General features: G+C 36.7%; 1 protein-coding gene across 1 annotated transcript in view; it reads left to right on the top strand.

Moving 5' to 3' along the window:
• RNF17 (ring finger protein 17) overlaps positions 1-15,643 on the top strand; it is a 91,618-nt gene that overhangs the window by 42,220 nt on the left and 33,755 nt on the right. Inside the window, exons 18-22 of the mRNA XM_064492907.1 lie at positions 640-760; positions 3,479-3,599; positions 6,497-6,724; positions 7,347-7,497; positions 7,634-7,752. Of these exons, the coding sequence (XP_064348977.1) occupies positions 640-760; positions 3,479-3,599; positions 6,497-6,724; positions 7,347-7,497; positions 7,634-7,752 (740 nt within the window). The remainder of the gene's footprint in view (positions 1-639; positions 761-3,478; positions 3,600-6,496; positions 6,725-7,346; positions 7,498-7,633; positions 7,753-15,643) is intronic.

Genomic DNA, 15,643 nt, shown 5'->3' with positions numbered 1-15,643 from the left:
GTAATTCTTTCAGTGAATGCTTATTATTCCAGTATCTGAATGTTCAACAATTCATTCAACAAAATACTGCTTTTTTTGTTTCATTTTTGATTTGGGGTTTTTTTGTGGCAGGAGGGTAATTAATTTATTTACTTACTTATTTTAACAGAGGTATTGGGGATTGAACTGAGGACCTCATCCATGCTAAGCATGCACTCTACCACTGAGCTATACCCTCCCTCCAGATTTTTAGGGGTTTTTTTAAATAGGTTATTGGGTATTTTATTTTTTTAATTGAAGTATAGTTGATGTAAAATATTATATGTTACAAGTGTACAATATATAGTGATTCACAATTTTTAAAAGTTATACTCCATTTATAGTCATTATAAAATATTAGCTATATTCCCTGTGCTGTGCAGTATATCTTTGTAGCTTATTTTATACATAATAGTTTGTACCTCTTAATCCAATAGTCTGTCAATTCCAACTGTTTGCATTTATAAATACTGTTAGAGACATCTTTGGACATTTATTTGTTTTCCAAATTTGTATTAAATTCAAACACAAAGTTTAGTTTTGTGCACATGTAACACTTTAATTCTAAAGTAAATATAAATTTAAGTTACTTTCTTAAAGGTGCAATTTTATTTGACACAGGCAATTAAATGTAAGCTGGCCTATATTGAACCATGTAAAAGGACAATGCAGTGGTCAAAAAAAGCTAAAGAAAAATTTGAAGAAAAAACGCAAGATAAGTTTATGACATGTTCAGTCATTAGTAAGCTATTTCCATTTTTTTGTTGCTGTGTGATCATAATTTTAAGTAAGACTAACATTATGATATAACATTTGCCAGATCTTATAATAAATTCCATGTGTCATCAGTATGAATAGTGAGAGAGAACACTTACTAAGAATTGGAGACAGTGGAATAATATCTTCTGCAGGCTCTAGAGTCTAAAATCAGCACACGAGGCAAAAAATACTGTTAAAGATCAAGTCACCCTACCCTCAACATGGCCTCTTGAGAGCCCTGACGCCAGGAATTCTCTTCTCTTTTCTTTGCTCTTTTGCCAGGTCTGTCTCTCATCTTGGGGTGGTGGATGCTAAGATTTAATCTGCAAGAAAGTGAGGGGAGGTGGGACATAACTAATAAATAGTTTTTGTTGGTTTTAGTTTTGTTTGACTTGAGTGAATTTAACTGTAGGCTCTTGGGATATTTTGAAAAAAGTTACTCCCTTTTTTGGAACAGTTTGGGTCTGAGACACACAGGCTGAACACTAGCCCACAATTTTGAAATCCAACAAGTTTTGAAAATCAAAAGTTTAATGGCAAAAGCTGATGAGTTTACATAAAGATACAATGGTATATATATAGTAATTATCTCCTGTGCAGCAAATAGTCATGTATTCCACTTCAGGATAGTCATATTTGCTTGTGAGCTGCTGCCTCACCCTGCTGTGGGTTTTACAAAGTAAGAAGTATACGAGGTATATTCTGTGTAGCTTCTCTCGATTTGAAGAGTTCTGAAACATGTCGTGCCACAGGGATTTGGATTGGGCGAGGGGTGGTTCAGAATCTGTTATTATCTGGAGTTTTGATCTTTTCCAAAGCTGGGACCAACCTTGGCTGTGTTGGTGTTAACCTGTACTAGTGCAGAATACACCAGACGATGTTCACTTAGGGCTGATCATGGACTTCCAAGGGCACTTTTTACCATATCCATTTTTTCATTTTCATCATACTATTGTTGAACAAACTCAGACATCGTGAGATTGTTAGCCTGTTTGACAGTGTGAGGGTGTTAAAGCTCAGAGATCCATCAATCAAGGCCACGTAATCCGAAAGTGATTGCCTGTCTGTGCTGACTTACTTTAATACAAGACATTATTCTGAAGTAGTAGATCTGTTGAAGAAGAGTGTGATTATAGAAACTGTATCCTCAGTCTGTAGAAGTTTTATGTCTGGCTTCTCTGATATGAATGGTAAATTAAGGGCCTCTTGTTCCTGAGTAACCTCCACTGAATTTGAGCTGACTTTAACATGCTTTAATTCTGCTTCCCAGCTTTCCTGTCGGTACTTTATTCTGTTGTTTTTAGCTTCTCCCTTAAATATCTCCTTCAGGGTTAACCCATGAAGACCTGACTCCTGGGTTTCTTTCATGACTCCCCCTTTTTCATTCTCAGTTACTTGTTAACACCAAATACCTAAACACTAGTTGTGGTGTATCTTAAGCTATATAGTTTGATTTAAGGAATGCCAAAAAGCCCCACTCGACCTAAAGCATCTTTCCCCATTAACCTGCCCAGTGAAGAGATTGAGAGTTGAAGGTGTTTATCATAAAGTGGCTCCCAGAATGGGAGCCTCCCGTTAGTTTACTGTGTTACCTTATAAAAGCAGGAGCTGTGTAAGTTTCAGTTAGGAGCAGAGTAGGGAAGATGAGCAGGTACAGGACACAGGGCAAGTTGGCCCCTTTGGAATAAAGGCTTTTACCTGGGAAGTGCGGAATCAAATGCTAGAGGAACGCAAGAGATAGGAAGTGAGGAGGTGAGTTTCTTGAGGCCCCAGGTGAGTTGCTTGGCCTTTTGTTTCTAGATAGTGTATCTGGTCCATTGAAAAGTAGTCAGTGATGATTTTTCAGCTCTTGGAAAAAAGCTTTCTAACATGTATTCTTATAACTATGTAATATAGAATGTTACTGCTGGTAGTAATTTGTGTTTTTATTTGGAGTCATCATTCTCTTAGCAGCTGCCAGCTACTATTGCATAGAAGTGTAAGCATAAACTGATCTCAGCGCATAGAACTGCATGTTTCCTAGAGAAATTCCTCTATCATTTATTCAAGTGCATGTTGAGCAGACTCTCTATGCTGCGAACCAGAAATACAGAAACACGAGATGTAAAATCTACCCTCAACTAACTCCCAGTTTAGTCTAAGAAATAGACTTAACAAACAAGTAACCAATTTGTTTTCTAAAAGAAGTTAAAAGCTAGATGTTTTGTCTTAAAAACAAAAGGATAGGAAAAAATTGCAGTTAGTGTTCTGGATTGAGTTTTTGTTGTTTTAAGCTTTGTGCCATTCTTATAAAAGCTTTGAAACTTTGCAGACAAGCACTGGCCTGAATTAACTTTCATTTCTTTTGTCCTCAGGAACTTGGTAGAATCTAATAAAACAATTTAAAAACACAGTAGAATGCTGCTTTAATAAATATATGTCACTTTATATTCTTCTGAATCTAAAAGCTTTAAGCTGCTTTTGGTTCATTATAGAATAGTACACAGTAACCTAAAATGGAAGTTTTATTAACATTGCCAGTTCTTTTGTGTCTGAAAAATGCTACTTTTACCCCTGGAGAGAGACTGATATTATTGAGAAAGAAACCTTATGTGTGCAAAATGAAGGAAATTAAGTTTTCAGGTTTTCAAAAATTGCTTCATTTAGTATATTTTGCAACATATTTATTTCTTTCCTCAAACTAGTCTTAATGGTTTTGCAGAAATTCTGGAAGATAATGTGCTCTTGGTTGAGCTTTTTGATTCTCTCGGTGCTCCTGGAACGATGCCTACTAGTATTAATGACCAGCTAGTCAAAGAGGGCCTAGCATCTTACGAAGCAGGGTAAGTAGACCTGCCAACTTTTACTTTTAATTCATATGTAACTCTTGATCCACAAGAAGGGAAACTGGCATATCATTCCCCATTGGATATCTGCTTAGGCCATAGACTTGGGAGTTTTTCTCTGTTAATGGGTCAGGAAAAGAGAAGGAAAAATGATTGGAGTCAGTCCAGTGGGAGTGGGGTGGCTCTTTCCTTCATCTCTAGGGGACTCTACAGCAACAAGAATGGCTCCTAGAGATTGAGGTTGCTTCTAAGAAAAGGAGGCTGCCATCTTACTTCAAGATGGAATGTCTGCCTAGATAGCCTCTTGTCCATTTGGGGGAAGAGGATTTGGAAGAGAAATGGCAGGATAGAGAGTATGCACAGTAGTAGAGTAGCCTGTACTCCATCTGGGAAAGTGTGACTTTTTCTTGGGTTCAGGTGGATACTTTGAAAGAGAACCAGGCTTGAACCATTGTGCTGGTACCCAGGACAGGCCAGTGGTTGAGGTGACCCCAGAAGCAGAAGGGCAGAGTGGTGGTGAGGAGGGAAGGAGGGTTCAACATCAAGACAAAGCAATTCTTCCACTATAGGGACTTGTGCAGTTGGGTGGCCCCTCAGCGGTCTTCTGAAGAACTCTTACGTACAGCCCTCAAGAAAGCCAGTATGCCCTTGTGTCTTCTTCTGGCTTGACAGCTCATTGCTATTTAGTACTGAGTAATATGCCATTTAACGGATATATCATAGTTTATTTGTCCATTCACCCACTGAAGTCTTCCAAGTTTTGGCAATTATGAATAAAGCTGCTATAGACATCTGTGTGCAGGTTTTTGTGTGGACATAAGTTTTCAGCTCCTTTGGGTAAATACCAAGGAGCATGATTGCTGGGTCACATGGTAAGAGTATGTTTAGTTTTACAGGAAACTGCCAATCTGTCTTCCAGGTGCCTGTACTGTTTTGCATTCCCACGAGCAGTGAATGAGGGTTCCTGTTGCGCTCTACATCCATTTGGTGCTGTCAGTGTTCCAGAGTTTGGCGACTCTGGCAGATGTGTGGTGTTACCTCGCTGTTGATTTAATTTGCATCTCCCTGGTGCCTCACAGCGTGGAGCATCTCTTGTGCATATTTGCCATCTGTGCGTTTCCTTTGATGAAGTGTCTCAAGGTTTTGGGTCCATTTTTAAATTGGGTTATTTTTCTTATTGTTGATGTTTTTCATTGGTAAATAGATTTTTTTTTAATTGAAATACAGCTCAACTTCCCCTTAGCCAACCCCCCAAAATACTGGGCCAACACCCAAGATGAGAAGAATAATGCAGAGGAAAAGTGAGAGTAGAAAGACTCAGTGATCTTAACTAGTTGCAGTTAAAAATGCTTACTTTAGAAAATTTTACACAAATACATTGCTGTGCCCCACCCCCACCCCCACCCCCAGGGCACCAGTTTTCATAAACCCACATCTGCTGCTCTGGTAGCTCCAGCCAGTCTGCTTGCTCTTCAGCACCCAGCCTGCTGATTCCTGACAACTGCAGCTAGACCCACTGTTTTCACTGTGCCTGTTACCTGTCCTCAGATGAGCACATGAGCTTCCCTTGATCAGTACCTGCCTTGAGCATCTGAGGAGTAAGAAGAAATGTTAAGTCCCACAGACTAGTCTGTTGGGCTCAACTATATCGTCCACACGCACCGTCCTTTATAAAATAAAACATCATGTTTCCCAAATAGCCTGGCCCCATCTACCTCAGGGTCATGCCTTGTCCTGTTGTCTTACTGTGTCAGAACTACATGTTTTCTTTCAGTTTCTGGAATGCGTCACTGACTCCTGTGTTTTAAAATCTCTACATGTATTTTTAAAATCTCTATTGAAATGTCACTTAATCAGAGAAACCTTCTCCAACTCACAGACTAGATTTCATTGGCCTGTGCCCTTGTCCTTTATAACTTATTCTGCGTAGGGTTATGTAATCTCTCAGGGTCACAACATCACAAGCTCCAGGAGGACAGGAACCCTGCTTGTTTTGCCCACTGCCATATCTCTGGTATCTAGCTTTCTTGGCTCACAGTATGCACCCAGTGAATATAGTTAAATGGAAGAAATGACTATTGGATCTACAGTGTGGGGGAGAGACCTGGTTAGGTGACTCAGATGGAGTTAGCACATACATGGTAAATGAGTCCACTGCCTCCATCAGTCACCTCAGTCTCCCTGGATGAAGATGCAGCTCTGAGGATTATCACTTACAGAAGAGAAAAGTAAAAAAACAAACAAACAAACAAAAACTGGTAGATCAGGAACCTGAGGCTAAAGAAAACCCAGAAACCAAAAAAGGGACCATTTGAAGAAGGAAGAGTAGCTGGTGCTCTAAGTTCATGTCAAGTAATGACTGAAAACTGTCCATTAGATTTAGAAGGAAAAATGGTTAGTCACCTTGGTTAGCAAAATCTCATATTATTATGAAAGAAATTTTAAGTTTTTTTCTTTTTAAGAAATTTTGGTATCTAATTGTCTGTGATTAGAGTCTGAACTAATCTTATTTATTAAATATTCTAAATAGTTCATTTAATAATTTTGCCTGTTAACACATTTTAATAGCAGTTGTTTTCCATTTTTATTCTCATTGGCAAACAGGTTGATACTTTTTAGTCAAAGAGAAAGTCAAACCATCAAAAAACAATAACTCTCTTCCTTTGTGAGTATAAAATATCAGTGGGTAATGGTGAAATTACGAGCAAAGTTGGTATTTTAAACTGTGGCTTTAACTTTTTTTTCTTTTTGGCCTTTGTTGGTCATTAGGAAGTCTATTTTTAAAAAAGACTGAAGTTGCTATTAATATCAGAACTGTGAATTTGTGTCTAAGCAAATACAAACAGGTGTTTTGCAAACTACTCTGTTTGCTGATGGGTTTTGTTATTTTTCAGATATACCCTCAAAGATAATTCCAAAAAGCATATTGAAGTATGGGATCCTTCTCCAGAAGAAATTATTTCAAATGAAGTAAACAGCTTAAATCCTGTATTTGCAAAATCTCTACCTAATGAGAATCTCCAGTCACTTTATAATAAGGAACTGCCTGTGCATATCTGTAATGTAATATCTCCTGAGAAGATTTATGTTCAGTGGTTGTTAACAGAAAACTTACTTAATAGGTATTATATACAAGGACAACATATTGCATATAGTTTTATTCTTTTTTCTGTATTTCATTTCAATGGTATAGAAGTAATAAATGCAGAATTTTAAAAGTACGAAATTATTTCAGCTAAATAGTCACTAAAAACTAGTTTAAAGTATACAAATAGTATCTTTACCAGTTATTTTCACTATATTAGGATTTATAAATCCCACAGATGCTTATTGAGCACCTATTATTTGATAACCAGTATTATAAGTGTCAAGGATACAGTGGTAAAAAACATGGACAAGTTTGTGCTGTCATGGAGCTTAAATTGTAGAGAGTGACAGTGAACAAATGAAATATGTAGAGCAGCAGATGATGGTGAAGGCAACAGAAAAAAGTAAAGCAGTGGGGAGGAAGACCTCACAGAGCCAGTGACACTTGAAGTGTATCCTGAAGGAGGAAAGGGAGTAGCCATGGCAACGTCTGGGGGACAAGACCCTGCAGCGGAAATAAACTTGGGTATTCAGGGAAGAACAAGATATCCAGTTTGGCTGGAATAGAGTGAGGAAGGGGGGACGGTAGAAGACATGTGGTCAGAGAATTATGTTACAGGAAAAGGTTTAGAGAGTTAATTTTTTTTCTTCACATAGTTTAGGAGAAAAGATGTTTGCTGTTTATGAAAACTCAAAATGGGAACCTATAAAATGGGAAAATGATATGCACTGTGCTGTTAAGATCCCAGATAAAAATCAGTGGCGAAGAGGTCAGATCATCAGAGTGATTACAGACACACTGGTAAAGGTAAGTGCAGAGTTAAAAATATAATCATGAGAGTGAATGCATTTTGTATTTTTATCCAATTTGTATTATGCTTTTCAGTTTGCAAAAAAATTTTTGAAGTATTGTGTTCCCATAGACTGACTTATTGTTTTCATAGGTCTTGCTGTATGACGTGGGTGTTGAACTAGTAGTGAATACTAACTGTTTAAGAGAACTTCAAGAAAACCTAAAGACAATGGGAAGATTATCTTTGGAGTGCTCTCTTGTTGATATAAGGTAGCTTTTCGCTGAGTAAATTTTCTCACTATTGAATATGGTTTTAAATATTTTTTCTTTTTTGATAGATTCGTATCAGTTTTAATTTTGCTGACATTCTGAAATTTTCATAAGATTAGTTAATTTTAAGGTGTTAAGAAGCAGGAAATATAAAAATGGTAAAGCATGTAAGTTTTGGTGGTATTAAGGAAATAGAGGTAGGTGAGTATGATGAGTATCTAAATAGAATTCAAAAATTCTGTCTAGATTCTGTTAGATTTAAAGAAAACTTGAGGAACACTAGCAGATAGAAATAAAGTGTATCTTACAAACTTAGACTTGCATGGAAAGCTAAAAATGTATAAATTACCAGTAAGTGAATTAGGATTCTGGGGAATGGCATGGCCTAGTCTGAGTCTGCTAGACTCCTGCCATAAACACGCAAACCTGGATGCAGATCTGCAGACTGTACGGTCAACATCTACGACAAGTGTAGACAGCAAGGTCCCGCCAGGAGCCCCCACCACAAGTGGGGGTGGGGGGGCTCTACCGACTGGACTCTGTGGTGTCACGCTTATGGGGATGGATGGGGAGGGAAACCTGACTGGGATTCTCACAGGTCACTGTAGCCCGCAGGCCAGTCTGAGAGCAGCAGCCGAAACTGAGAAGGATGTGATGCTGGGTACGCTTCATAGTTGAAGGGAAGAGCCCTGTAACAGGCCAGTGTTTCATGGTGCTGGAGCTTTCTTAGCCGTACACGCTCTCTTCCATGACCCCACACAGAGGAGGAACTGCTGGGCAGAGGGCCTGATTTGAGCAAGACAGACAATGGGGCAAAGGAAAGATGCAAATAAAAGCAGGAGAGAGGAGCAAATATGAAGCCATATCATCTGTCACTTTGGGAAAATAACATGAGAGCATTCTGGAACCATGAAGCTAGGAAAGCAGTTGTGATCCTCCCCTTCTCCTGAAGTACAGGAAATTTTATTTCACGTAAAACATTAGCAAAAGAAAGGATTATAGTCAAATTCCATATAAATTATTATGAAGAAAAAAGGAGCCACATAATATCCCTAGAGGCAGTGGAATCAGCGAAAAAGACATGCTTACAAAACAATCTAATTTTTAAGTAAACTAAAAACTTTAGAAAATGATAGAAACTGAAGAAAAACATAAAACAATTTTAAAAACTCAGAAACAAGACTGATTACAGAAAAAGGAAGACTTGAAAAGAGAGATGATAACACTCAGGAAAGAAAAGAAACCTAGGGAAAAACACAAAAATACATAATAGAAAATGTTTTTAAGAGAAAAACAAGATAGAAAGGAGGACAGATATTTTTTGTTTTTTTAATGGAGGTACTGGGGATTGAACCCAGGACCTCGTGCATGCTAAACATGCACTCTACCACTAAGTTGTTACCCTCCCCCCTACCCAAGAATAGAGCTTTTCAATTAAAAAAATAAAAATCCTAAGGATTCAAAAGAAAACAAAAGTGATCTAACATAGACAAAGGCCTAATGTACATGTAGTAGGAATCTCAAAGAAGAAAACTAAAACAGAATAAAACAAATACTAAAAACCCAATTCAAAAAAAGGTCCCTAAAGTAAAAGACTGTTTACAACTAATGTATTGAAAGAGCACACTGTCTATCGTGGAAAATCAGTTCAGGAATGCCAACATTGAGAGATGATCCAGTAAAATTATTGATTCACAAGGGAAATAAAGTAACACTTCCCACCAACACTTTACTCCAGAAGGTAATGACATAACATTTAAAAAATACTCAAAAGAAAATGGCAGACTATAGGTTTTATATCCAGCCAACTGACCTTCAGGTGTTAAGACAGAAAACTGGTCTGACCACGAAGAAATACTGTTTCTAGGAACCGTTCCTGAGGAACCAGAAAGGGAACCAGCTTTAGATAATCAGCCAGACTTGAGAGATTCTGACATAGTGCTGGTGGTGAGCATTATTACATTATTTTACCTAAAGAATGAAGACCAAATGATCATGGGAAGCAGTATAGAATGCCAAGTGGATATGGCATAATTTCAGAGAATGGAGGGGAAAGGAGAGGATGTATGCAAAGTTGAATAAACTCACTGCTGTCTTATTGGTATTAATTAGGAGTAGGTACTTCAAATAAGAAGTAGGGGAAAGAGAAGCGGTTACTGATGATACTTAACATGAACTATATTAATATTTTATATAAACAAATAAGTAAAAATGGTAAGGAAAGTGAAATTAACTGTATGCATGCTGGCATAACCTCTCAGAGAGGAACTTTTTCAAAGGACTAAAACATAGTGAGTTGATGGTACATGTTTACCAGAATATATCCTAAGGACAAAAAATAACTGCTTCCCACCCCTCACCATAGAGTCATCAGCTGTTTTCATTCACTCCAGAGTTGGTTGTAGTGCTACTGAAACAAGATGGGAATGCAATCAGCTAAATTCAACCATGAAAACTGCAGAACAACTCAATTTATTCAACAGAAAATTGCAAGGGAAAGTGATGGAAGGGACACTAAAGACGCATATTGACCATTCATGATGCATGGACTTCTCTTAAGTTACCAATTCAAACTAACTGTTTTGAAGCATCAGGAAAAAATGAACACCATCCGAGTGGTTGATGATTTAGGAATTATTAATTTTCTAATGTGATAATAGTACCATGGTTGTGTTTGCATTTCCAAAAGTAATTTTTTTTTAACAAACATATTTTCAAGTGAAATAATGTTAATTCTGGGGCTTACTTAAAAATAATCAGGGATGGAGGTTCTGAATACATGGGAGTTTGGTGAAATAAAGTTGGTCATGAATTGATAATTGTCAAAGTTGAGTGATAGATACATCAGATTTATTACATTCTCTCTGCTTTTGAATATGTTGAAAATTACCATAATAACTTTTTAAACGTGAGTTCACTGGATTTTATTCTGTAAGTTTCAGGTGTACAGCATTATAATTCAACATCTGTATGCACTACAGAAAGATCACACCACAGGTCTAGTCACCACCCATCACCATGCAGTTGACACACTTCACCTGTTTGACTCACCTCCCATTCCCCTTCCCCTGTGGTAATCACTAACCTGATTTTTGTATCTATGAGTTTGTTTTTCTTTTCTTTTCTTTGTTTGCTGGTTCATAGATTCCTCGTGTGAATGAAATCATACGGAGTTGTCTTTCTCAGTCTGACTTAACTTCATTTTAGCACAATACCCTCAAGGTTCATCCATGGTACAGATGTGAAGATTTCATTCTTTTTTATGGCTGAGCAGTAATCAGTTGTGTATATACCACTTCTTTATCCATTAATCAGTTTTATGGTTGCTTCCATATCTTGGCTATTGTGACTAATGCTGCAGTCTACATAGGGGTGCATATATCTTTTTGAATTAGTGTTTTCATGTTCTTCAGATAAATACCCAAAAGTGAAGTAGCTGGGTTCTATAGTAGTTAATTTTTTGAGGAACCTCTGTACTGTTTTCCATAGTGGCTGCACCAGTTTACATTCCCACCAACAGTGCAGGAAGATTCCCTTTTCTCCACATTTTTGCCCACACTTGTTGGTTGTCTTTTTAACAGTAGCCATTCTAACGGATGTGAGGCAATATCTCCTTGAGGTTTTGGTTTGCATTTTCCTACTGATGCTGAACATCTTTTCATATACCTGTTGGCCATATGTATGTCTTCTTTGAAAAAATGTCTATTCACATCTTCTGCCCATTTTTTAATTGGATTGTTTGTTTTCTTGTTGTGGGGTTATGAGTTCTTTATATATTTTGGATATTAACCCCTTATTGGATATATGATTTGCAAAATATTTTCTCCCATTTAGTAGGTTGTCCTTTCATTTTGATGGTGGTTTCTTTTGCAGTGTAGGAACTTTTAGTTTGTAGTCTTTGTTTATTTTTTGTTTAGTTTTCCTTCCCTTTGGCATGAGAGCCACAAAAACATTGCTAGGCCTGAGGTCAGTGAGGATAGTGCCTATGTTTTCTTCTAGGAATTGTACAGTTTCAGTTCTTACATTCAAGTCGTTCATTCATTTTGAGTTAATTTATGTGCTTAAGATAGTGGTCTAGTTTTATTCTTTTTCATGTGGCTGTTCAGTTTTCCCAGCACCATTTATTAAAGAGACTATCCTTTCTCCATTGTATGTTTTTTGCTCTCATCATAAATTAATTTTCCATATACATGTGAATTTATTACTGGGCTCTCAATTCTATTCCATTAATTTATGTGTCTGCCTTTATGACAATACCATACTGGGTTTTGGGGGTGGGGGGCAGGATTAGGGTTTTTTGTTTTTTTTTTAATTTTGTGGGGAGGTAATTAGGTTTATTTTTTTAGATGGAGGTACTAGGGATTGAACCCAGGACCTTGTGCATGCTAGGCATGTGCTCTACCACTGAGGTATATATACCCTTCCCCCTTAGTACCATACTGTTTTGATTACTGTAGCTTTGTAATGGAGTTTGAAATCAGAGAGCATGGCACCTACAGCTTTGTTCTTCTTTCTCAAGATTGTTTTGGCTTTTTGGGATCTTTTGTGGTTCTATACAAATTTTAGAATTCTTTGTTCTAGCACTTCCAATACTATGTTGAATAAAAGTGGTGAGAGGGCATTATTCTCTTGTTTCTGATCTTAGAGAAGATGCTTTCAGCTTTTCACCATGGAGTGTGATGTTAGCTGTGGGTTTATCATATATCGCCTATATTGTGTTGAAGTACCTTCCCTCTTTACCCACTTTGTTGAGAGTTTTTATCATGAATGGATGTTGAATTTTGTCACATGCTTTTTTCTGCATCTATTAAGATGGATTATTATATGGTTTTTGTCCACATTTTGTTAATGTATGTATCACGTTGGTTAACTTGTGGATGTTGGGCCAGTTTTGTGTTCCTGGAATAAATCCCACTTGATTGTGAATGTATGATCCTTTTGATGTATTGTTTTGCCAATATTTTATTGACAATTTTTGCATCTGTGTTCATCAGGAATATTTGGGAAGTATCTCTCTTCTTCAGTTTTTTGGGAGAGCTTGCATAGAGTTCTACACAGCATTTTTCCTTGAATATTTGTTAGAATTCACCAGTAAAGTTGTCTAGTCTTGTGCTTTTGTTTGTTGGGAGGTTTTTCATTACTGTTTCAATTCCCTTACTAGTAATCAGTCTGTTCACATTTTCTGTTTCTTTGTGATTTATTTGGAAGATTGTGTGTTTCTGGGAATTTATCCATTTCTTCTAGGGTGTCCAGTTTGTTGGCATATAAATGTTAAAAACATTCCTTCTTTCATTTATTTTATTTATTTAAGGTTTGTTGTTTTGTTTTGTTTTCGGTTAGTCTAGCTAAAGGTTTGTTGATTTTGTTTATTTTTTCAAAGAACCAGCTCTTTGTTCTGTTGGTCATTTCTATCTTTTTTCTCTATTGCACTTATTTCTGCTCTGATCTTTATTATTTCCTCCCTCCTATTAATTTTAGGTTTTGTTTGTTCTTTTTTGGTTCCTTTAGATATAAAGTTAGATTGTGTATTTGAGATTTTTCTTGTTTCTTGAGGTAGGCCTAATTGCTATAACTTCCCTCTTAGAACTGTTTTTTTTTTTCTTACTATATTTCATAGGTTTTTGATATGTTGCATTTCTGTTTTCATTTGTCGCTAGGTATTTGATTTCTCCGATGACCTACTGGGTGTTCAGTAGCATGTTGTTTAATCTCCATGTTTTTGTGGGTTTTCCCATTTTTTTTCTTGTGATTTCTAGTTTCATACTATTGTGATTGGAGAAGATACTTGATACGATTTCAGTTTCTTGAATTTATTGAGACTTGTTTTGTGAGCAACACATGATCTATCCTGGAGAATGTTCCATATGCACTCGAGAAGAATGTGTAATCTCCTGCTTTGGTATGGAAAGGTCTGTATGTATCTGTTAAGTCCCTTTGGTCTTAACGTGTTGTTTAAGTATGCTGATTCCGTATTGATTTTCATCTAGATGATTGATGCATTGATGCAGGTGGGATGTTAAAGTCACCTACCATTATTGCATTGCTTTCAGTTTCTCCCTTTAAGTCCAGTAATGTTTGCTTTATGTATCTTGGTGCTCATCTTTTGGGTGCATATATATTTATAAATGTTACATCTTTTTGCTGGATTGACCCTTTATCATTATGAAATGTTCTTGTCTTGTATTACAGTCTTTGTTTTAAAGTCTTTTCCACCTGATATGAGTATAGCTACTCCAGCTTTCTTTTTATTTCCATTTGCATGGAATATCTCTTTCTGTATCTTCACTTTCAGTCTGTGTTTCCTTTCTTCTGAAGTGAGTTTCTCGTAGGCAGCATTTAGATGCATCTTGGTTTTTCATCCATTCAGCTACTCTGTCTTTTGATTGGACCATTTAGTCCATTTACATTTAAAGTAATTATTGATTGCTGTGTACTTACTGCCATTTTTGTTAATTGTTTTCTGGCTGTTTTGTGTTTCTTTTCTTTCTCCTCTTGTGTTTTGGTGATTTTCTTTGGTGTTATGTTTAGGTTTTTTCTCTTTCTTTTGTGTATTTATTATAAGTTTTTTGTGTGTGGTTATGATGAGCTTCACATATAATAATAGCCTGTGTAAATAGTAGCCTATTTTAATTTAGTGGTAACTTAAATTTGAACACATTCCGAGGCTTTATTTTTTCCTCCTTCCCCCACGTTTTATACTTTCAGTGACACATTTTACATCTTTTTATTTTATGCACCCTTTAAATAATTACTGTAATTTTAGTTAATTGTACTACTTTGCTCTTTTAACCTTCATGCTTGCTTTGTAAGTGACTGATTCACTACCTTTATTGTATTTACCATCTATTGTAATTTTGTATATTTTCATATTATTAATTAGTGTCATTGCTTTTCATTTTAAAGAAGTCTCTTTAACATTTCTTATAGGGCTGCTTTAGTGGTGATGAACCCCTTTAGATTTTGCTTATCTGGGAAACTCTTAATCTCGCCTACAAATTCTGAATGGTAACATTACTGGGTAGAAAATTCTTAGTTGGAAGTTTTTTTTCCCTTTCAGCACTTTGAATGTGTGATACCACTCCCTTCTGTCTTTTAAAGTTTCTGCTGAAGAATCTGCTTATAGCCTCATGGGGGCTCCCATGTACATAACAAGTTGTTTTTCTCTTGCTGCTCTTAGGATTCTCTCTTTTTCCTTAACTTTTACCATTTTAATTATAATGTGTGTTGGTGTGTGTTTCTTTGGGTTCATCTTATTTGCACTCTCTGGGCTTGCTGGGCCTGGATGTGTGTTTCCTTCCCCAGATTAGGGAAGTTTTAGCCACTATTTCTTCAGATAATTTTTCTGGTCCTTTCTTCTACTTCTTCTTCTTCTTCCTCTTCCTCATCGTCTTCGTCTTCTTCGTTGTCATCTTTTTTGTCGTCTCTGTCTCTCTCTCCTCCTCCCTCCCTCCCCCCCTTCCCCTCCCTCTCCTCCTGTAATGCAAATGTTACTCCACTTGATGTCCCAGAAGTCCCTTAAGGTATCTTCACTTTTCTTTTTCATTTTGCTACTGTGTCCTGGGGAGTTCCATTGCTTTGTCTTCCAGCACGCTGGTTCATTCTTCCACCTGATCCAGTCTGAGTGTATTTCTCATCCAGTTATAACTTCTGCTTGGTAGTTTCTTATAGTTTCTATCTCTGTTGAAGTTCTCACCGTGTTCATTCTTTTCCTGAGTTTGGTGAGCATTTTTTATGACAATTACTTTTAACTCTTTTATCAGGTAAGATTGTTTATCTCTTTTTTGTTTTGTTTTTAATTCTTTTTCTGAGGTTCTGTATTATCCTTTTGCTTGGAACATACTCCTCGTCGTCTCTTCATTTTGCCTGATTCTCCATTTGTTCCTGTGTATTA

The sequence above is a fragment of the Camelus dromedarius genome, chromosome 13, assembly GCF_036321535.1.
Source record: "Camelus dromedarius isolate mCamDro1 chromosome 13, mCamDro1.pat, whole genome shotgun sequence".
NCBI lineage: Eukaryota > Metazoa > Chordata > Mammalia > Artiodactyla > Camelidae > Camelus > Camelus dromedarius.
Note: the sequence above shows the minus strand (reverse complement) of the source record. Positions and strands in the feature narration are given on the sequence as shown.